Source organism: Dendrobates tinctorius, unplaced genomic scaffold (genome assembly GCF_039654945.1).
Source record: "Dendrobates tinctorius isolate UK_male_01 unplaced genomic scaffold, ASM3965494v1 ptg000094l, whole genome shotgun sequence".
Lineage (NCBI taxonomy): Eukaryota > Metazoa > Chordata > Amphibia > Anura > Dendrobatidae > Dendrobates > Dendrobates tinctorius.
In genome coordinates this window covers 2,953,657-2,978,554 of record NW_027361762.1, presented here as the reverse complement: position 1 = coordinate 2,978,554, position 24,898 = coordinate 2,953,657, and the positions used below count along the sequence as shown (strand labels likewise).

The following is a 24,898-nucleotide window of genomic DNA, read 5'->3' as shown; positions in this document are numbered from 1 at the left end:
AATACCAGACAACTGTAAAAGGTCGCATAAGCCAGACCATTAGGCAATAATAGATTATTAGAGTATTGTTCACACTATATATCGCATAACAGGGGCCAATGCCCCATATCTGAAAATCCAATAGTTATAATGGCAAAAGCATTTACAGACAATCACTGTCTATGCCATTCAATACCCTATATTTAGTGAAAATGGCTTAATATATAGCTATCCATTATAGTCAAAGCAAATCTAATATATAAAGCTCAAAGTGTGTATGTGTGTGTGTGTGTGTGTGTATGTCCGGGATAGGCATCCGCACCGTCGCAGCTACAGCCATAAAATTTGGCACAGTCACACGTCTGGACCCCGAGAGCGTCCTAAGCTATGTTGTGAGGCGAAATTTTAACCCCGCGTGTTCCAATTCACCAAACAATTTTGCCCTTATCTACATACTGGGAAAAAACTGTGTGCGTGTCAAGCCCCGCCCCTCATTATGATGTCATAATGCCCCTATTTGCATAATGGGGAAACAGTGTGTGCGTATCAAGCCCCGCCCCTCATTATGATGTCATAATGGTTGCCATGGCGACACTGATGTCATCATAGGTTGCAAGCCCCGCCGCTCATTATGATGTCATAATGGTTGACTATGGGATGGAGGATGTGTGATGGGTACATGGGCACTGGACTATGGGATGGAGGATATGTATGACGGGTATATGGGCACGGGACTAAGGGATGGTGGATATGTATGATGGGCACGGGACTATGGGATGGAGGATGTGTGATGGGTATATGGGCACAGGACTATGGGATGGAGGATATGTATGATGGGTTTATGGGCATGGGACTATGAGATGAAGGATGTGTGATGGGTATAAGGGCACTCGACTATGGGATGGCGAATATGTATGATGGGTATATGGGCATGGGACTAAGGGATGGAGGATGTGTGATGGGTATATGGGCATGGGACTATGGGATGGAGAATATGTATGATGGGTATATGGGCACGGGCATATGGGATGGAGGATATGTATGATGGGTATATGGGCATGGGCCTATGGGATGGAGGATATGTATGATGGGTATATGGGCACGGGACTATGGGATGGCGGATATGTATATGGGCACGGGACTATGAGATCGAGGATGTGTGATGGGTATATATATGGGCACTGGACTATGGGATGGAGGATATGTATGACGGGTATATGGGCACGGGCCTATGGGATGGAGGATATGTATGATGGGTATATGGGCACGGGCCTATGGGATGGAGGATATGTATGATGGGTATATGGGCAAGGGACTATGAGATGGCGGATATGTATATGGGCAAGGGATTATGAGATGGAGGATGTGTGATGGGTATTTTGGCACTGGACTATGGGATAGAGGATATGTATGACGGGTATATGGGCAAGGGACTATGAGATGGTGCATATGTATGATGGGTATATGGGCACGGGACTATAGGATGGAGGACATGTATGATCGGTATATGGGCATGGGACTATGAGATGAAGGATGTGTGATGGGTATATGGGCACTCGACTATGGGATGGCGAATATGTATGATGGGTATATAGGCATGGGACTAAGGGATGGAGGATGTGTGATGGGTATATGGGCATGGGACTATGGGATGGAGAATATGTATGATGGGTATATGGGCACTCGACTATGGGATGGAGGATATGTATTATGGGTATATGGGCACGGGCCTATGGGATGGAGGATATGCATGATGGGTATATGGGCATGGGACTATGGGATGGCAGATATGTATATGGGCACGGGACTATGAGATGGAGGATGTGTGATAGGTATATGGGCACGGGCCTATGAGATGGAGGATATGTATGATGGGTATATGGGCACGGGCTTATGGGATGGAGGATAGGTATGATGGGTATATGGGCACGGGACTGTGGGATGGCGGATATGTATATGGGCACAGGACTATGAGATGGAGGATGTGTGATGGGTATATGGGCACTGGACTATGGGATGGAGGATATGTATGACGGGTATATGGGCACGGGCCTATGGGATGGAGGATATGTATGATGAGTAAATGGGCACGGGACTATGGGATGGAGGATATGTATGATGGGTATATGGGCATGTGACTATGGGATGGCGGATATGTATATGGGCACGGGACTATGAGATGGAGGATGTGTGATGGGTATTTGGGCACTGGACTATGGGATAGAGGATATGTATGACGGGTATATGGGCACGGGACTATGAGATGGTGGATATGTTTGATGGGTATATGTGCACGGGACTATAGGATGGAGGACATGTATGATCGGTATATGGGCATGGGACTATGAGATGAAGGATGTGTGATGGGTATATGGGCACTCGACTATGGGATAGCGAATATGTATGATGGGTATATGGGCATGGGACTAAGGGATGGAGGATGTGTGATGGGTATATGGGCATGGGACTATGGGATGGAGAATATGTATGATGGGTATATGGGCACTCGACTTTGGGATGGAGGATATGTATGATGGGTATATGGGAACGGGCCTATGGGATGGAGGATGTGTGGTGGATATATGAGCACGGGCCTATGGGATGGAGGATATGTATGATGGGTATATGGGCACGGGCCTATGGGATGGAGGATATGTATGATGGGTATATGGGCATGGGACTATGGGATGGCGGATATGTATATGGGCACGGGACTATGAGATGGAGGATGTGTGATGGGTATATGGCCACTGGACTCTGGGATGGAGGATGTGTGATGGGTATTTGGGCACTGGACTATGGAATGGAGGATATGTATGACGGGTATATGGGCAAGGGTCTATGAGATGGTGGATATGTATGATGGGTATATGGGCATGGGACTATAGGATGGAGGACATGTATGATCGGTATATGGGCATGGGACTGAGATGAAGGATGTGTGATGGGTATATGGGCACTCGACTATGGGATGGCGAATATGTATGATGGGTATATGGGCATGGGACTATGGGATGGAGGATATGCATGATGGGTATATGGGCATGGGACTATGGGATGGAGGATGTGTCATGGGTATATGGGCACTCGACTATGGGATGGCGAATATGTATGATGGGTATATGGGCACGGGACTATGGGATGGAGGATATGTATGATGGGTATATGGGCACGGGACTATGGGATGGAGTCTATGTATGATGGGTATATGGGCATGGGACGGAGGATATGTATGATGGGTATATGGGTATGGGCCTGTGGGATGGAGGATGTGTGATGGGTATATGGGCACTGGGCTATGGGATGGCGGATATGTATATGGGCACGGGACTATGGGATGGAGGATGTGTGATGGGTAGTGTTGAGCATTCCGATACCGCAAGTATCGGGTATCGGCCGATACTTGCTGTATCGGAATTCCGATACCGACTTCCGATATTTTTTCAATATCGGAATTCGGCATCGGAATCGGAAGTTCAGTTGATTGACGGCCTGACGTCATCATGATGCGCGGTGTGTGCGCATCATGATGCGCCGTCATTTCGGGCCTTCCGGGGGTCTCTGCCGGCCTGCCGGGGGGCTGTGCCGGCCTGCCGGGGGGCTGTGTGGACTGCCCGGGGTCTGTACCGGCCTGCCGGGGGGCTGTGCCGGCCTGCCGGTGGTCTGTGCACCCTGTGGGGGTCTGTACCGGCCTGCCGGGGGGCTGTGCCGGCCTGCCGGTGGTCTGTGCACCCTGTGGGGGTCTGTACCGGCCTGACGGGGGGCTGTGCTGATGTCCGGGGGTCTGTGCAAGCATCGTCCGATGGGACTACAAGTCCCATCGGGCGATGCCTGCTACCATGACAGTGATTGACACATTAGCCAATGATGGGACAGTAGTAGTCCCATCATCCGGCTAATGTGTTAAATGTTAAAAAAAAAAAAAAAAAAAATACTACATACATACTACATGCATGCTACATACATACTACATGCTACATACATACTACATATATACTACATACATACTACATACATGCTACATACATACTACATGCATGCTACATACATACTACATGCTACATACATACTACATGCATGCTACATACATACTACATATATACTACATACATACTACATGCATGCTACATACATACTACATGCTACATACATACTACATATATACTACATACATACTACATACATGCTACATACATACTACATGCTACATACATACTACATGCATGCTACATACATACTACATATATACTACATACATACTACATGCATGCTACATACATACTACATGCTACATACATACTACATATATACTACATACATACTACATGCATGCTACATACATACTACATGCTACATACATACTACATGCATGCTACATACATACTACATATATACTACATACATACTACATGCATGCTACATACATACTACATGCTACATACATACTACATATATACTACATACATACTACATACATGCTACATACATACTACATGCATGCTACATACATACTACATATATACTACATACATACTGCATGCTACATACATACTACATACATACTACATACATACTACATGCATGCTACATACATACTACATATATACTACATGCATGCTACATACATACTACATGCTACATACATACTACATATATACTACATACATACTACATACATGCTACATACATACTGCATGCTACATACATACTACATACATACTACATACATACTACATGCATGCTACATACATACTACATGCATGCTACATACATACTACATGCATGCTACATGCATGCTACATACATACTACATGCTACATACATACCACATACATACTACATACATACTACATATATACTACATGCATGCTACATACATACTACATGCTACATACATACCACATACATACTACATACATACTACATACATACTACATGCTACATACATACTACATATATACTACATGCATGCTACATACATACTACATGCTACATACATACCACATACATACTACATACATGCTACATATATACTACATGCATGCTACATACATACTACATATATACTACATGCATGCTACATACATACTACATGCTACATGCATGCTACATACATACTACATACATACTACATGCTACATACATACCACATATATACTACATACATACAATACATTCATACAATACATACATAGACATACAGTACATATAACATAGAGTAACATACTTACCAATACTTGTCACATTGTTCCCCGAAGCCATTGTCTTTTCCGGAATAAATATTAACATAACAAACCACAAAAATACTCACCCACGATCCGAAGCAGTCCACGAGTGTGTCCCACGACGATCTTGGGTAGAGAACTGCAGCATCAGATGATGCTGCCGTTCTCTACGGGCTGCAGGAATCCAATGACGGAAGGTAGGTATCCTTCCGCACTGTATTCCTCCGCCACTTAAAAAAAAAAAAGTCCCTAGTCTCACTTTATGCCATTGCTGCGTGGGAATTTCGGATCGTGGGTGAGTATGTTTGTGGTTTGTTATGTTAATAGTATAGTATGTAGTATGTATGTAGCATGCATGTAGCATGCAGTATGTATGTAGCATGCATGTAGTATATATGTAGTATGTATGTAGCATGTAGTATGTAGCATGCATGTAGTATATATGTAGTATGTAGCATGTAGTATGTATGTAGCATGCATGTAGTATATATGTGTTATGTATGTAGCATGTAGCATGCATGTAGCATGCATGTAGTATGTATGTAGTATATATGTGGTATGTATGTAGCATGCAGTATGTATGTAGCATGCATGTAGTATATATGTAGTATGTATGTTGCATGTAGTATTTATGTAGTATGAATGTAGCATGTATGTAGTATGTAGTATGAATGTAGCATGTATGTAGTATGCATGTTGTATGTATGTAGCATGTAATTTTTTTTTTTTTTTTACATTTAACACATTAGCCGGATGATGGGACTACTACTGTCCCATCATTGGCTAATGTGTCAATCACTGTCATGGTAGCAGGCATTGCCCGATGGGACTTGTAGTCCCATCGGACGATGCCTGCACAGCCCCCCGGAGCCTGCACAGCCCCCCGGCAGGCCGGCACAGCCCCCCGGCAGGCCGGCACAGCCCCCCGGAGCCTGCACAGCCCCCCGGCAGGCCGGCACAGCCCCCCGGCAGGCCGGCACAGCCCCCCGGCAGGCCGGCACAGCCCCCCGGAGCCTGCACAGACCACCGGCAGGCCGGCACAGACCACCGGAGCCTGCACAGACCCCCTGGCAGGCCGGCACAGCCCCCCGAAAGGCCCGTACAGACCCCAGAGAGGCTGTACAAGGGCAGGAAAGGGTTTTTCTTATTCCGATACCGGAAGTCCCATAGACTTGAATGGGACTTCCGGTATCGGAATCGGCGATACCGATACTTTTTTTAAAGATCGGCCGATACCATCCGATACGATACTTTGAAGTATCGGACGGTATCGCTCAACTCTAGTGATGGGTATATGGGCACGGGACTATGGGATGGCGGATATGTATGATGGGTATATGGGCACGGGACTATGGGATGAAGGATATGTATGATGGGTATATGGGCATGGAACTATGAGATGAAGGATGTGTGATGGGTATATGGGCACTCGACTATGGGATGGCGAATATGTATGATGGGTATATGGGCATGGGACTATGGGATGGAGGATATGTATGATGGGTATATGGGCACGAGCCTATGGGATGGAGGATATGTGATGGGTACATGGGCACTGGACTATGGGATGGAGGATATGTATGATGGGTATATGGGCATGGGACTATGGGATGACGGATATGTATGATGGGTATATGGGCACGGGACTATTGGATGGAGGATATGTTTGATGGTTATATGGGCACAGGACTATGGGATGGCAGATATGTATATGGGCACAGGACTATGAGATGGAGAATGTGTGATGGGTATTTGGGCACTGGACTATGGGATGGAGGATATGTATGACGGGTATATGGGCATGGGACTATGAGATGGTGGATATGTATGATGGGTAAATGGGCACGGGACTATAGGATGGAGGACATGTATGATCGTTATATGGGCATGGGACTATGGGATGGAGGATATGTTTGATGGGTATATGGGCATGGGACTATGGAATGGAGGATATGTATGATGGATATATGGGCACTAGCGTATGGGATGGAGGATATGTATGATGGGTATTTGGGCACGGGACTATGGGATGGCGGATATGTATATGGGCATGGGACCATGAGATGGAGGATGTGTGATGGGTATATGGGCACTGGACTATGGGATGGAGGATATGTATGATGGGTCTATGGGCATGGGCCTATGGGATCGTGGATATGTATGATGGGTATATGGGCACGGGACTATGGGATGGAGAATAATTATAATTTGCTATAACTAACCACAGTTAGTTACTATGCTCGGGCAGCGCCGGGCTCTTCAGCTTGTCTAATATATAAAGCTCAAAGTGTGTATATATGTGTGTATATCCGGGATAGGCATCCGCACCGTCGCAGCTACAGCCACAAAATTTGGCACAGTCACACGTCTGGACCCCGAGAGCGTCCTAAGCTATGTTGTGAGGTGAAATTTTAACCCCACGCGTTCCAATTTACCAAACAATTTTTCCCCTGTCTACATACTGGGGAAAAAGTGTGTGCTTGTCAAGCCCCGCCCCTTATTATGATGTCATAATGGTTGCCATGGCGACGCTGATGTCATCAAAGATTGCAAGCCCCGCTGGTCATTATGATGTCATAATGGCTGACTATGGGATGTAGGATGTGTGATGGGTATATGGGCATTGGACAATGGGATGGCGGATATATATGATGGGTATATGGGCACGGGACTATGGGATGGAGGATTTGTATGATGGGTATATGGGCATGGGAATATGAGATGAAGGATGTGTAATGGGTATATGAGCACGGGACTATGTGATGGCGGATATGTATGATAGGTATATGGGCATGGGACTATGGGATGGAGGATATGTATGATGGGTATATGGGCACGGGCCTATGGGATGGAGGATGTGTGATGGGTATATGGGCACGGGACTATGGGATGGCGGATATGTATATGGGCACGGGACTATGGGATGGAGGATGTGTGATGGGAATATGGGCACTGGAATATGGGATGGAGGATATGTATGATGGGTATATGGGCACGGGCCTATGGAATGGCGGATATGTATGATGGGTATATGGGCACGGGACTATGGGATGGAGGATATGTATGATGGGCATATTGGCATGGGACTATGAGATGAAGGATGTATGATGGGTATATGGGCATGGGACTATGGGATGGAGAATATGTATGATGGGTATATGTGCATGTGACTATGGGATGGAGAATATGTATGATGGGTATATGAGCATGGGATTATGGGATGGAGGATATGTATGATGGGTATATGGGCACGGGCCAATGGGATCGTGGATATATATGATGGGTATATGGGCACGGGACTATGGGATGGAGGATAATTATAATTTGCTATAACTAACCACAGTTAGTTACTATGCCCGGGCAGTGCCGGGCTCTTCAGCTAGTAGAAAATAAAAATAGAAAAAGTCACTGTGAATACTAAGCCCGTTTACCTGCAGTCATATTGCCGTCTGGTCAACTAGATATGAAGACATGTGACGCACCCCAACGCGTGTTTCACCGCCTCTGCAGTTTCATCAGGAGCTCCAGACCACCTGATGACATTCTGGAGAGGTCTGGCTGACCATGTGAATGACGCCCTGGCCACCAGGGAGGTTCTGGCCTCACTGGAGAAGCTTATCACCGTCTACACCCGTATAGACCTTCGCTTCACTGAGCGAATGTTGGAGCGGTCCCAGTGTACAGTAGGCAGAGGTTTAGGTTGGCACCCAGTTTCGCTAAACCTCTGGAATCTCCAGATCGGGCATCCGTGCCACAGGGGGCCTTGGGGCCTCCTCGTGCGGGATCCAGGCCCCTGTCCGCTCGAGCACCTGTGGTATGTCATGTTTGCCGGCAGTCTGGTCACCTTGTCAACCGGTGCCCCCAGCGTTTGGGAAAATGCTTGCCTCTAGTTGTCATAGGAGGGGGCACACTAGAATCAGCGGCGTTTTCCTCCAAGCTGACCTTTAAGGGAACGCTTGAGGTGGGTTCATCCATTCTGGCGGTGGAGGTTTGCATGGACTCCGGAGTGGAGGGCAATTTCATGTCTTCTGCCTTTGCTCAACAGCACGCAATACCTTTAGTTATGATGGCCAACACAGTCAACGTCAGGGTGGTGAACGGTGCAATTCTACCCTCACAAATTACCCACCAGACCATCCCGTTGATACTCTCGGTGTTCCTGTCTCATCAGGAGGCAATATCCCTCCTCATTATGCCTGAGGGTATCGATCAGGTCCTTTTAGGGGTTCCCTGGTTGCGGTTCCACTCTCCCCTTATAGAGTGGCCCTTGGGGAGGATTTTCGGTTGGGGTAAAGCCTGTGAGGGTAGATGCCGGTGGGAGTGCTTTCAGGTTGATTCCACCAAAGTCCCCGCAGATCTTTCCTCTCTCCTCACACACTCTCAACAGTATGCAGATGTGTTCTCCAAGAGGGCAGCAGAGACTCTTACGCCCCATAGCCCCTATTGACCTCTTGCCTGGTGCTGAGCTTCCTCTTGGTTGAGTCTATCCCCTATCTCTCCCGGAGACAGAGGCCGTGTCTCAGTATATTAGGGATAATCTGGCAAGGGGATTTATTAGGAAGTCGGTGTCACCAGCAGGGGCGGGATTCTTCTTCGTCCAGAAGAAGAGCGGAGAACTACGACCCTGGATCGATTACAGGTGTCTTAACGCTATCACCATTAACAATAGGTACCCTCTGCCCCTGATATCAGAGCTGTTCGATAGGCTATGGGGAGCGAGAGGGTTTACCAAACTCGATCTGCGGGGGCTTACAACCTGATTCGTGTCCGTGAGGGGGACGAATGGAAGACGGCATTTAACACCAGAGATCGGCACTATGAATACGTGGTGATGCCCTTCGGGCTCTGTAATGCCCCGGCCATCTTCCAAGACTTTGTGAACTATATCTTCCAGGATATGCTTACCACCTCGGTAGTAGTCTATCTGGATGATATACTCATCTACTCTCCGGATATCGACTCCCACTGGAGAGATGTTTGCTAAGTCTTCAACCTCCTGCGGGCAAACTCCCTCTATGCCAAGTTGGAGAAGTGTGTGTTTGAGCAGGATTCCTTGCCTTTCCTGGGCTATATCATCTCCGCCCAGGGATTGGCTATGGATGCTGCCAAGCTACAGGCAGTGATGGATTGGCAGGCGCCCCATTCTCTCAAGGCAGTGCAGCACTTTATGGGGTTCATAAATTACTATCGCCAATTCATCCCCCACTTTGGTAAACTTTGGTAGCCCCCTTGGTGGCCCTCACCAAGAATGGTGCAAATCCCAAGTTGTGGTCGGAACCTGTCTCCAAGGCATTCTCCTCCATTTAGTCCCATTTCGCTAGCGCTCCCATTCTACATCGCCCCGATGTAGATAAACCCTTCATTCTGGAGGTGGATGCCTCTTCTGTCGGTGCTGGAGTGGTCCTGTTCCAGAAGGACATGCAAGGTCAGAAGCACCCATGCTTCTTTTTCTTCAAAACATTCACACCGGTAATGAAGTTGGCCTTCTCGGAGTGGAGACACCTCCTGGAGGGGGTTTCCACCCTTTCCAGGTGTTCACTGACCACAAAAACTTGGTGTATTTGCAGACAGCTCAGCGGCTAAATTCTCGCCAGGCCAGATGGTCCTTGCTCTTCTCCCGGTTTCACTTCACCCTCCATTTTCTCTCCGGAGAGAAGAACGTCCAGGCTGATGCTCTCTCCCGCTCCATGGTGTCATCAGAGGAGGAGCCTCGGCTGATCGTACCATCTGAGAGCCTGAGGACTGTGGCTCCGGTTGCCCTTGAGTCAGTACCTCTGGGCAAGACATTTGGCCCTGCCCATCTACGGCCGGAGGTCCTCTCTTGGGCTCACTCGTCCAGGGATTATATTCGGGAATGTGTCTCTTGCGCCCAGAATAGGTCCCCTCGGCAGCAGTCTGCTGGGCTACTTTACCCCCTGCCGGTAGTGGACAGGCCCTGGGAGATGGTCGGTATGGACTATGTGGTGGGACTGCCCAAGTCCAGTGGCAGCACGGTCATTTGGGTTGTCACCGACCATTTCTCCAAGATGGTGCACCTGGTACCTGTCTCCTGGTTACCTCCTGCACGGGGCCTGGCAGCATTGCTCATTAAGCACTTTTTCTGCCTGCATGGCATGCCGGACAAGATTGTCAGTGACCGGGGTCCCCAGTTTGCGTCTCGGTTCTGGTGAGACATCTATAGCCTTCTCAGTATTGAGCTAAAACTCTCCTCGGCCTATCATCCCGAGACAAACGGGTTGGTAGAGAGAGCCAACCAGACCCTGGACACATATCTATGACATTTTGTCTTGGCCAGGTAGGATGACTGGGTATCCTTGCTGCCATGGGCGGAGTTCGCTTTGAACAATGCTGTCGCCGACTCCACCGGCCAGACCCCATTCCTCCTTAATTACGGCCAGCATCCGCGCGATCCTGTGCCCATGCCCGTGTTGTCCATCGACTCTCGGGTTGCAGAGGCACGTGACATTTGGTACCGCACTCAGGATACCAGCCGGGCCTCCAAGGAGAGAATGAGGTCCTCCGTGCCTCGCTCCCACCTTTGCTCCCAGCGACTTGGTGTGGCTCTCGTAACATCAGGCTGCAGGTTGAGTCCACTAAGTTCGCGCCTCGCTTCATAGGTCCCTTCAATGTCTTTGAGCAGGTCAACCCTGTGGTCTACCGTCTGGTTCTTCCTTCACACCTGGGTATTACCAACACCTTCCATGTGTCCCTGTTTTCTGAGCCATCTACCGGAACATCAGGCTTGTCCTCAGACGAGTACGAGGTGAACGTCATCGTGTGGTGTAAGGTCGTGCATGGCAAAAGATATTACCTAGTGAATTGGAAGGGTCATGGCCCAGAGGATAGAACCTGGGAGTCTGTGGAGAATATTCATGCGCCCCTGCTCATTGTGGCCTTTGAGCTTAGCGAGGTGTAGGAGGCGGGTAATGTTAGGCGTCGGGTTCCGACCTCTGCACAGGAGGAATCCCCAGCCTTGCCTTCCATGGTCTCCCATTCAGTCCCGACTACAGAGGAGGCTGCTCAGCAAAGGCGTCATTCCCAGCGTCTTGCTCAAGCTAGTGCTGTCAGGTTGCTTGCTGATGCCACCTCTGGTTCAGCTTTTGCAATCCGCACTAGCCAGCAGCGAGCAGCTCCAGAGGCTAAGTCCTTTTTACAACCTACTGAGAATGCCCGTGGGACGACCTCTCATTGGAGGTTGGAGGTCACCTTAAAACCCTGACTCGCCCTGACCCTAAACCCTCACTAGGGAATTGGTCGGTGCGGAAACTAATCCCACCACTGCACTAAACACACACAAGGGAAAATGACAATACAGGGGGAACACCACTTAGCTTTGCTCTGTTGCGTACACTCCTAGCAACAGAGCCCACCACCTGCGTGTATCTTCTCCACCCGGATCCAACACCATAACCGGATCCATCACCATAGTGCAGCCTTGGAGCAGAGTCCACCACCAGTTGCAGCTGCCCAGTAAACAGAGTCCTAAAGATGAGTCCAGCTTCTGCCAAAAAGTCCAGCATGCTTGAGTCCAGTTTTCAGCAACCAAGTCCAGCATGCTGAGTGCAACTCTCACCATCGTCGCCACTCCACCAAGCCATGCAAGCACCTCCTGCTGACACCATAAACTGTGACTCCACCACGTTATGCCAGCCCTCTATGCAGACTCCATAGCTGACTCAACCCCTCTGGCTGGGCTGCCCAGCACTCTCATTCAGCTCCTTCTTTCACCCAGGCTTCCTTGAGAATGACTAACTCACAATATCACCAACAGTGATCAAACACACCTGACACTCTTTTATAGAGCCTCACACCTGATTTGTAATTAAGTGCACATTAAACCAAAGAAACTAAAGTGCACTACTGCTCACCACCACCGGGGCAACTTAGAATGAACGACACCACGTGTAATAAATCTAATGGCCACCGGGGCAATCAACCCACTTTGGCACCAAGCCAAAGGAAAAAAAAGTTCACTTTGTCCATTTACTTGTCAGATCCACCTTGGATCATGACAGTTGATACTGTATGAGGAGCATCCAGCTGTGTAAGGTGTATGAAACAAATTAAATCAACGTCTATATTATGCTAGTCACAGACGCTCTCACAGTATGTATTGGACCGTAATCCAAGAAGCAGATATATGGAACTGTTTGAAAAACAGACACGACTTTAAGGTGTAGGTCTGGAAAAACTCGTTTTTTTCTTCCTGAGTCATACACAGGTAGCTTCTATTTGTCCGTGCTAGAAGGCGGTACACGGTAGTGTGTGAGGAGCGTACCCCACTGTACGGTGTGTGTATGTAAATTTGTCAAGTGTATTTGTATACGGGCTGACACACACTGTCTCTGTCTAGTTTTGACTGTAATCAAACAGCAAATATACAAAACTTTTTGAAAAACGGACACGACTCTAAGGTGTAGGTATGGAAAAACGGACAAACTCCTCGGCTTTTTCTTCCAGAGTCACACCCAGATAGCTTCTATTTGTCCGTGATACCAGCCGGAATACACAGTAGTGTGTGAGGAGTGTACACCGCTAGACGATGTGTGAAAAAATGAACGCTCAGTAACTCACCAGGACAAAATAATAAAATTTGGAGTGCTTTGAAAAAAGCAGTTTGAACAGCAGTGTGCACACAGCAATGCAGCTAGCAGGTAGCCTTAAAAGGCAGCCTAATCACCACCAGTGCTGCTGCACACAACAAAAATCCTCCCCTTTCACTGCACACTAACTGTACAGTGAAAAGCGCTATCAGCAGAAGCAGTTTTTTTTTTCTTCTTCCCTGCCTTACGCTCTCTCCCTGTTCAGAATCAGCAGCAGCACCTCTCCCTATTGTAAGATCGGCAGAAGTAAGATGGCGGCCGGCGTTCACAGCCTTTTATACCCCTTGTGACGGTACACAAAGCCAGCCAATCACTTCAATGCCTTTCTCTAAGATGGTGCTGGCCGCTGCCTATGTCATCGCGTTGCCCACAGTGTGCGTCCTCCATCATTGGCTGAAAAAAGGCACTGGAAGCATCATTTGAAATTGGCCAACCTGTTTCGCTCAACTCTAGTGGCAATACTTACGCCACCGTGCTCCTAGTATCCGCACCCACTAGTGTCCGATTGTGCCTACCCGTACAGGGCACTTTCATACTGTGCCTAGTACCAGCAACCGCTTGTGCAGCACCATGCGCAAGTTGTGCGCTCTCTTAGCCCAACCTAGGGCGATTACTGGCATCCACCAGAGCGGTGCTGCGGACACTTGCGCGCTATGTCCGTAATGTAGCTACTGCTGGTGTCGCAGTTGCGGCGCCGTGCACTTTGCAGGTCTAGAGGGACTTTGACCCCTTGTGTGAGGAGGTTGAGCTGGGTAAGGTTCTGTCTGTAATAAGAGACAGAGTGATTGACAGTAGGTGTCATTTGGCAGTCAGCCATCAGAGGTCATTGGAGAGCACCGACGGCAATGGTTCTGTAATTGTCATATGAGGGTTACATAACTGCCAGAGGTCAAGGTGACTCTGATTGGGCGAAAGTGACTGTCAGGTGACAGAGGGTTGGGCTACCTGGACTGACTGGATTAATACTGAGGTGAGCTTCTAGAAGCTTCAGTCAGCCAGGGGAGCTCACAAAGAAGCAGGGTCTGTCACACAGAGGAGACCCCTCAGAGACTTTCTGACGGTAGAAAACGGTCACGGGGGATGACCCTACAGCACATTGGTCACAGGTAGAGACGGCCTGTGAGGGCCTGGAGTACAGTGGACTTTGTAAGGTGAAACGCTGTGGTGGATTGGCCTAGGGCAGCCACGGTGGATAGAGCCATGAAGTACACCTGATGGAGAAAGTGAACAAGTGAAGGTGCCCGGGCCTGTCTGCAGTGGTAAAACAGTGTAAACCATCTGTAATATATGGTGCTGGTCGTCATAAGGGCAGCCAATAAAAACAAATCCTGTTGAATACATTTCCTGCCTCTGTCTCTTGCCTGTCGACGTCAAGAAGCGGGTCACCCCCCATTCCTGTGAGTACAGCACACCTGCGCCGCCTACCAGTCACACCTCCTAAATACCACAGCCTGCTACCCTCCACCCCAGCCTTGCCACCGGTCCCTACATTTGGCGTAGTCGGCAGGATCCATCGCCGCCAATACAACATCTTCAGCGGCAGGCCTGCCACCAAGGAGCAAAGGCCCCAAGCTGTGTGTGGTGAAGAATTGCTTTGCTTTTGTTCCCTGTGGATTACAATTTGAAAAAGATTGGACTGTGGATTGCTGGCTGCTAAGAATGACTGTGGTAATTTGGTGCCCAAAGCAAAACGCACAGACACTGCTGTTTATTCTGGATGACCTGGGACTTTATTGCATCCGCCCCTGGAGGGAGTGGTGTTTGCTGAAAGAGAGCTGCACCCTCATGTTGGACCCTGGAAAATGGGTGGAGAGGTCCACCGCCACACCCCTAAAGAACGGGAGTGGCCTGGGTGGAGAGACCTGCTGTGGCTGTCTGGCGCCATTCAGCTCCTGGACCTCAGATGGCTTGAGACATTGTGGCTGTCGGGGCATCGGACGCCAGGAATGGCGGTGGTGCCAAGATTTGAAAACCTGCCCAGGGAGCTTCCCTGTGGAGCTGTCGGGCCTGGAGGCTGGCCCTGCCGGATGGCGGGGTGAAGACCAATGGCTAAGAATGGCGCGATGGGAAAGTCTGCAGGGAACAGCAGCGGCTGTGAAGGTGAGCGTGCCCACAGTCCCGCCAGCAGTACTCCAGCCCAACCTGATTTCTACACTCCCAGCATCGGACAGACCGTGGGGTCCCGACACTGGCCCTCGGCCTCCCCGCCCGACGCCTTGCACTGTGATGCCAGCTGTTCCGGATGACAGTGTGTCCCCTGCCAAGCTGACGGCCGCTGTATCGGCCACGCTCCCGGCCCCTACTAAAACCGGATCATCGGCTGCAGTCTCCGCCTTACCAGAAAGTGCGGCCACTGTTTCATCTGTGGCTCCACCCGTGGTTGTTGTGACAGAGCCCATGGAGGCCTTGGTCATAGCTGCGGCCTCCCCTGCGGCCGCACCGACGTTGCTGACAAAGCCGGCTGTGGCCTTTATCACATCAGAGCCTGCGGCCGCTTCTGCCTTGCCCCCGCTCTTGACCGCGACCCGCCCACCGGACTCTGCAGTCTATACCGGACCCTCCACCTGGATAGCAGAGGTACTTGAGGAGAAGAAAGCCAGAGAGCGGGAGATCTGGGGGCTCCTGCACGAAAAAGGAGAGACTGGCATATCCGCTCCCCGATCATACAGGCGGGTAGTCTATATGGACACTAGCAGAGGCTCCGGATTCATAAGGGACAACACCGGCTACAAGGTATACGTCAATGTGGCCTCCATTAGGCACGGCCAGCTCCCTCAACCGGGGGATCTGGTCTCGTAATATAAAGAACATTGCCCCGCAGCTATTATGCGGTAGCCGTCACCGCTTACCCTGAGGGGTATGAGCCTCCGTAATAGTATAAGGACTCCTGGGTCTCGAACATCGGGAACGCTCGGGACCCAGAGGCAATCTTGGCATCCCAGAAGACTCCACAGCTGTGGAGTCCTCCTCTGTTCTGGCGAGACATCGGCCGCCAGCAGGTGGCCCAGAGTGCAAATGTTTTGGACTGCCGGGACTGCAGTGCACTGTTGCACTAGTAGGGGACTGTTCTGCGTCCCCATGAAAGTATGCCCCCTGGTGAAGCAGGGATGCCTTAAAAAAAATGTTTTAAGTGTTTTTCTTAAGGGAAGGGGGCACACACCTTGTCCTCCTTCGATTAATGTTTTTGTGTGTTAAAAAAAACGTATTGCAACAAATGTGGAGAAGTGTGTGGAGACTTTGAAGTGTTGAAATGTTATTGTTATTCATTTAAAAAAAAAATGTGTATTCAACAGGTCCCGGGTACGTAGAATATGTCGACCCTGACTGTGTTAAGTTGAAAAGACGACGGGTCCAAGGGAAAACAGAAGGGCCGGGTACTTATGCAGGGAGGTCTGTGGGACCAAAGGTTTGTGTGACACAGAGGTCTGTGTGACTGGTAGTCTGTGTGACGCAGGGAGGTCTGTGAGACCAAAAGTTTGTGTGACACAGAGGTCTGTGTGACTGGTAGTCTGTGTGACGCAGGGAGGTCTGTGAGATCAAAGGTTTGTGTGACACAGAGGTCTGTGTGACTGGTAGTCTGTGTGACGCAGGGAGGTCTGTGAGACCAAAAGTTTGTGTGACACAGAGGTCTGTGTGACTGGTAGTCTGTGTGACGCAGGGAGGTCTGTGTGACAAGGAAAGTTTATGTGATGCAGAGAGGTCTGTGTGACCAAAGGCATGTGTGACTCAGGTGACGACCATGTTAATATCAGGTATTGTCACCACTTTCATCCCCGTGACGTAATTGTTGAGGATGACAATGGTCAAAGGAAGGCAGAATGTGGGGAGGTTGAGCTGGGTACGGTTCTGTCTGTAATAGGAGACAGAGTGATTGACAGTAGGTGTCATTTGGCAGTCCGCCATCAGAGGTCACTGGAGAGCACCGACGGCAATGGTTATGTAACTGTCTTATGAGGGTACATAACTGCCAGAGGTCAAGGTGACTCTGATTGGGCGAAAGTGACTGTCAGGTGACAGAGGCTGGGGCTACCTGGACTGACTTAATACTGAGGTGAGCTTCTAGAAGCTTCAGTCAGCCTGCGGAGCTCACAAAGAAGCAGGGTCTGTCACACAGAGGAGACCCCTCAGAGACTTTCTGACGGTAGAAAATGGTCACGGAGGTGACCCTACAGCACATTGGTCACAGGTAGAGACGGCCTGTGAGGGCCTGGAGTACGGTAGACTTTGTAAGGTGAAACGCTGTGGTGGATTGGCCTAGGACAGCCACGGTGGATAGAGCCATGAAGTACGCCTGATGGAGAAAATGAACAAGTGAAGGTGCCCGGGCCTGTCTGCAGTGGTAAAACAGTGTAAACCATCTGTCATATATGGTGCTGGTCGTCGTAAGGGTGGCCAATAAAAGCAAACCCTGTTGAATACATTTCCTGTCTCTGTCTCTTGCCTGTCAACGTCAAGCAGCGGGTCACCCCCCATTCCTGTGAGTACAGCACACCTCCTCCGCCTACCAGCCACACCTCCTAAATACCACAGCACGCTACCCTCCGTCCCTGCCTTGCCACCGGTCCCTACACTTGTCCTTGGGGCTGAGTTCTGTGACCATTTGCGGAGCGCTCCTCATTGCCAAGCTCTATGAGCTTCAACAGTCTTCGGTAGTTATGTTTACTGGTAGTGTGGCTCTGTGAGGTAACAGAGTCCGCTTTTGTACACACCGGGTCAGCGGTTAACCCGCCGGTGTCTAGTTAGTACCACACCATATGGTCTTCACCTTTACTAAGCAGCAGTTTTCCATATCTGCACGGTGGATCCCGGGTTGGGGTCGCACTTCCTTATATTTTATATTTAGTGCGATCCGCAACCCTAACATGGCAGATCTGAGATATTCCTTTTTACTGAAAGGGTGTGTAGCACAGTCTACACACAGAGTCATTGTACAGCCAGCATACTTGGTTAAATATAGCCAGAGGTAAAATTTCCTTCAACAGAGTGACAGCATTTGGAAATAACACTGTGATTACTCAAGTTTTGGAGGGCTAGGGATGAGTGATGAGTGAGCATTAAAGTACTCGGGTGCTTGGTGTTCGGGTCGAGCAAATTGTAATACTCGGGTACTCGGACAGAACAACGAGCCCAATGTAAGTCTATAAGATACCCGAGTATTTATGCCGTGATCCCCCCGGGGGTCCTTTAAAGGTCTAAAAACGTCTGAAAATGATGGAAACACTGCTCAAATGACATGGGGACATCATGGGGATCACCCCTGGAAGCATTTCTGACTCCTAGTTCACAGCTGTAAACAATGTCAGAGTTTCATGCCTTTGTTTTAGATGCACCCAAAAGCATACTGAAACTGATTTTGCAGCTAAATATGTTAAGGCACATCCTTTCCATGTTAATGACTTGTATATAAGGCAAAATAATTAACTCCAGACCAAAATGTTCCTCCCCCACTTGGGCTTATTTCAGACGCAGCGTTTTTGAAGCATTTTTCAACTTTAGCTTTGCTTTAATCCACTACAAATGCATTCACTGGGAATTGTCATTGTAACATTTAACAACCCTAGCGCTGGCCATGTGGTGTGTGACACATAAGCAGACCCATCTTGTTTCATTCATGAAGGAGGAACTTTTAAAGTCACAGAGCCTATTTTTACTGGTGCATCAGGCGGCCTTAATCTTCTTAAAGGGGCATTATTAAACAGTGGGTCTCCTAAACTGTTGTAGCCTATGCTGTGAGTGGATGGGCTGCCAAGAATTACGACGCACCCCAATACCCCTTTCATAAGATGTCCAGGAGGGCCTCCATAAAAAAGGTATCATTGAATGCAAGGCCTGCCCTGCTACCAATTCATATGCACCCCATTACACCTTGGTACCCACATACTGGATGGGCCCAGGCAAATCCACTTCACCGTATTCATTTTGGTACTCCCGTACAAATATCACTTACAGTAGACAAACTAACAAAGGTAGACAGGTACAGAAGGAAGAGGACCCTGTCCTTGTGGGCTTACATTGGATGATTACATGTGATGTTGTGTGGATCCAAACTGTTGTCAATTAGTTCACTGGGAAAATAATAAGCTCTATAACAGTTAGAAAAAGAATGAGAGCAACCTTATGTTTAATTTAATACCTGCCTTCACCAACTTTATTCTGGCCCTGCTCATATGGGAAGTGCTGTCTGACACCTAGGTTAGCTACAGTAAAAGCTGCAGAAAAAGTTCTCTATCCATATCAGCACAGTATCATTTGCACATCTATATATATAATTGCCTTAAATTGTCCATCATTCACTTTCATCTGAATGTCCCCGAATCCCACAATCCACCGCGCTGCAGCGGAAGTACGCCCAAGTGATGCCACTCAGATCCAGGACGCAGCTGTGATCACAAACGCCGCTGCGATCTTGACCGCCGCTTGGATCCAGGTCACCGCTGCGATCCCGACAGCTGCTGGGATCCCAGCTGCCACTCGGATCCAGGCTGACGCTGCGATCATGAGGCTGTGAAAGGGGTGTAATGAGGGGGTATAACGAGAGGGGTGTAATGAAGGGGGTATAATGAGAGGGTGTAATGAGGGGTGTAATGAGAGGGTATAATGAGAGGGCCACCTCCGTGCAGTCACAGCAAGCAGGAAAGACCGCAGCTTGAGGCCTGTACTGGAGATTGGGTGCGGCCACCCTCTGGTGGCGCCGCACACCATCTCCAGCACAGGCCTCAAAACACCGTCTTTCCTGCAGGTTGTGACTGCACGGAAGTGGGTGGGCCGCCACCCCCAGCGCCACCCCCAGCGCCACAAAGCTGCCCCCATCATGATGTTACTGACCTCCCGATGCGATAGCATTGGGCACACATCTAGTTTTCGATAATGTGATTGTTAGTGAAGGAACAGAAAAAAATAATTCCACTGTCAAAAGCATAACTAGCAGGTTTATTACTCTATCTGTATAGTATTTGCTCCGTCCTAATAAAAGTTATATTTATTTTAAGATAAAGGAGTCGTTTTCTGCAAATACTATTAAAAATTCGCAAAGATTTCTAGCAATTAAAGATGAGCAAATCACCTGGAATTCAAATTCACGACCTTTGGCTAATTATTACCAAAAAATAGATTTGCAGCAAATCGATATGCCATAAATTGCAAGAACAGCAAACTCTATTATTGCCCTGAAAGCATGTGTGTTAAACTCTGAGGTATACTAGTCTCTTGAATCCTTTTCAAGCCATTTTATGTAAACACGGCACCAGCAATGTCAAAATAACCTCTACTTGTACGACTATAGGTAAAAAGATGGTAGCTGTTTTTCGCGGCCGTATTGTCACACACAATCTGTAATGTCAATTCAGTGTTTTAAACATTCTCTGCTGCTAAGTTACGAGCTGTTACTTGCCTTTGCATTTATACAGGTTATGATAGGGTCTATTGATTGACAGTGCTGTGCCATGTGATGTGATAGTTGCAGGCTTTATTAGTACGCCTACGCAGGGGCACCTGGGGTGATGTGAGGCTCCTCTGGTATAAGCAATCTTCTGCTTTGTGTATAATGCCGGAAGACATTTATTTGGCCATTCACACAAATTGAATTATAAAATGTTTAAATTTTGCTGGATCAAGTAAATTTTCTAAAAAATGATTTGCATCAAATTGATTAGCTAATCTCTATTAGCATTATACTGATTAAATTTCATTTTCTATCTACAGGGAAATAAAGAGGTAGATGCACTGGTGTAAAATATTTCATATCTCGTGATTTACAAGTTACACCCTAGCTACAACATGAATATTGTAGGGATGAGGACTTAGTGTAAAAGCAAACATAGGATCTTCTCTTGGGTGAGGTTGGTCATTTGGAATCTCAAAAGTAAGTTGTTGTAAAAAGGTGGTAAAAAAAAGGAAGAGTTCCATCCTGGCAAGTTGTTCTCCCAAGCAAGCCCTCCGACCTACAAGAGAAAAAGATCTTTTGAATACTTGTACACATTGCAGCTTAATCAAATTGTCAGAGAGAAAGGGATATCCAATATATGTGTCTTATCTATGTATAATTAACTGAATGCCACAAAAGACCATATGTCACTGGAGTCAAAGATTAAGGTCTTCTGCCCTGAACTTCTTGCCTGGTGACCCTGATCTTCTGCGACCACAAATTTGAACTGAGTCATCACCAACATAACGCCAATACAGTTTTATCCCATGGCCTGCAGCTTACAATAAGAAAAGGTAATCACTTTGTGTAGGGGACTTTTGGGTAGCATACTGTGTACAGGAGGTGTGATAATACTGTGTGTGAGTACCTGTGGGGGATCATATTGTAGCAGCTGTGGGGCCATCATACTATGTAGGAGGTGTTGGGGGCATTGTACAGTGTGATACGTGCCCCAAGGGTATTATACTGAATGGGGGAAGATTTGGGGGTATAATAATGTGTGGGGTGGGCTGTGAGGAGCATTATGCCATGACTGTGGGGGCTTTATTCTATGGGGTGTGACCATGACATCATATTGTGGTTAGGGGTCATTGTTGAGGTAAAATATTGTGCTGGACTGGTACTGTGGAACTTCATACTGTGTTCAAGGGACATTTTGGGCGGAATCATATTCTTTGGGGGACATAAAGGAGTATCATAGTTTGGGTTTCAGTAGGGGCATAGTCACTGTCAGACTGGGGTGTCGAGGGCCCACAGGAGGAATTGACTCTAAGAGTCCAACCTACAGCTGTATGCAAATACCTGTTAGCCATTATCCCTGTTATAGTGGAGCATCAACAATAAAACACAGGCAGTTCCTGCACATCTACAGTGTGCCACAATAACTGGAATGTATAATTATAGTAGTTTATATTAAAAGGGGTTCTTTGATTAAAACACATCGATTCATGGGCTCTAAAAGATAGGTGATAACGAGTGATGAGCGAGTATACTCGTTGCTCTGGTTTTCCCGAGCATGCTCGCGTGCCCTCCGAATATTTTGGCGTGCTCGGAGATTTAGTTTCTGTCGATGCAGCTGCATGATTTGCTGCTGCTGGACAGTCTGAATATATGTGAGGAATGCCTATTTGTTAGGGAATCCCCACATGTATTCAGGTTGTCTAACAGCCGCAAATCAAGCACCTGAATCTACAGAAACTAGATCTCCAACCACGCCAAAATACTCGGAAGACACCTGAGCATGCTCGGGAAAACCCGAGCAACTAGTATACTCTCTCATCACTAGTGCTAGCTTATTGATCGTTTGGGTCCGACCATTAGAAACCGCACCAATTGGAATAATAAGGAAATTTTATCCCCGATAGCACACTTTTATCCAGATTGTAAAACGGAGCGGCAGGTGGAATGTCTGACCGCAACTCCATTGATTCTCTTTGGGGCTTCCAGAAAAAAACAGGCACAGCAATGGCAGCCACTGAGGGAATGAGTGGATCAGTGGTCAAGTCACACATGCTGCTCCAGCCTAATGGGGATACAAAAAAGCTCCACTTTCTATCCATTCCAGCAGTCAGACTCCCACCAGTAAATAAGTTATCACTTATCCAGTGGAGAGGAGATTACTTGTTTTCAGCTGAGAACACCTGTAAGTGCATTTTCTTCCAAGTATTTAAAGGGAACCTGTCACCCCCCGCAGGCATTTTTAAGTAAAAAAGCCACCTTGTGCAGCACTAATGGTGTATTCTGTCAAGTTGGCTCTTTTATTTAGGGTACCTTGCACCGCCGAAATAATTGTTTTTAAAATTGGTCAGACATACCTGATATTTTTCAGGGGGGCAGGCCTTTCCCCCCCGACAGAGATGCCTCACATACGTCAGTCATGTATTCCTGCATTGTGTCTCCGCCTCCAAATCTTTATTTTCAAATACTGGTGCCTGTGCCGGCTGTACTATGTATTCTTGGTTACCGTCGCCCGTCCTCTGTCGTGACGTTGGCGGCCAGAGATCCAACCCTGCAGTCGCTTATGGTTTATTCACACTGCGGGGCAGGAATCTCGGGCATGCGCAGTAGTTATCTGCACCTGAGATTCCCAGCCACGCAGTGTGAATAAACCGGGGAAAGACCTGGCTAGTCATTGCTTGCATTGAAAAACATGTGATGGTGTCTCTGCGGCTTGTGTTTTGCATGTTTTACATATTTCCCATAAGGGATGGGGGCATTGCTCTAGAATCACTGCATTGAGAAACATGTGATGGTGTCTCCGCAGTGTTGGATGTTGATCTCCATGAGTTCATTCATCCTCATTTTTCACTACCAAAGGGTTAGACAGAATGGATAGTCAGGACAAAGCAATAGATCAGAAAACCAGAGCGGGCACTAGACGGTACAATAGGGGCAAATGGTAACAGAGTAACGATAGCCAAGCCAGGAGGTCAGAACCAGAGAAGACAATAGTACCAAAAAGTGAGACAGAGAACAGAGTGAGGGGACAGACATGGGAAGCAAACAAGCAATGCAGTATACACACACACACCAGGGGTCAGACACACAGCCAGAACAACAGTATAGCAGACAGGGAATCCTAGTCTGGAGTGAGTATAAATACCCCTCCCAGATCCAAAGGGAGGCCAGCAAAAGTTAACCCTGCGAGAACAGGACATTAACCATGTCCTATACCATGACAGTACCCCCCTTAATGGGGGGCCACTGGACCCCCAGGCTTCTCAGGGTATCTGGCATGAAAAGCCCACACCAGTCGATCAACGTGCACCAAACTGGCCGGAACCCATGATCGATCCTCAATGGAATATCCTTTCCAATAAATAAGGTACTGAAGTCTCCAACGCACCCACCGTGAATCAATGATGTACCCTACATCGTACTCCAGTTGACCCTCTACCAATACTGGTGGAACCACGGATGAAGGATCTTATCTAACTGTCCCCACAGGTTTTAATAGGGACCTGTGGAAGACGTTAAATATTTTGAAGGAGGTGGGCAACTGTAATCTGTATGCCACTGAGTTGATCACCTCTACAATCTTGTATGGGCCAATAAATTTGGGGTCCAACTTCATAGAGGGTATCTTAAGTTTGATGTTACGGGTGGACAACCAGACTTTTTCCCCCACTGTCAACGCAGGAACCACCCCCCTCCTCCGGTCCGCAAAA

At 48.1% G+C, this 24,898-nt stretch overlaps 1 protein-coding gene across 1 annotated transcript in view; it reads right to left on the bottom strand.

Moving 5' to 3' along the window:
* Positions 1-20,716: 20,716 nt before the first annotated feature.
* Positions 20,717-24,898, bottom strand: part of LOC141098685 (cytochrome P450 2D17-like) — a 225,095-nt gene continuing 220,913 nt past the window's right edge. The window contains exon 9 of the mRNA XM_073586649.1: positions 20,717-21,747. Within this exon, the coding sequence (XP_073442750.1) occupies positions 21,566-21,747 (182 nt within the window). The 3' untranslated portion in view covers positions 20,717-21,565. The remainder of the gene's footprint in view (positions 21,748-24,898) is intronic.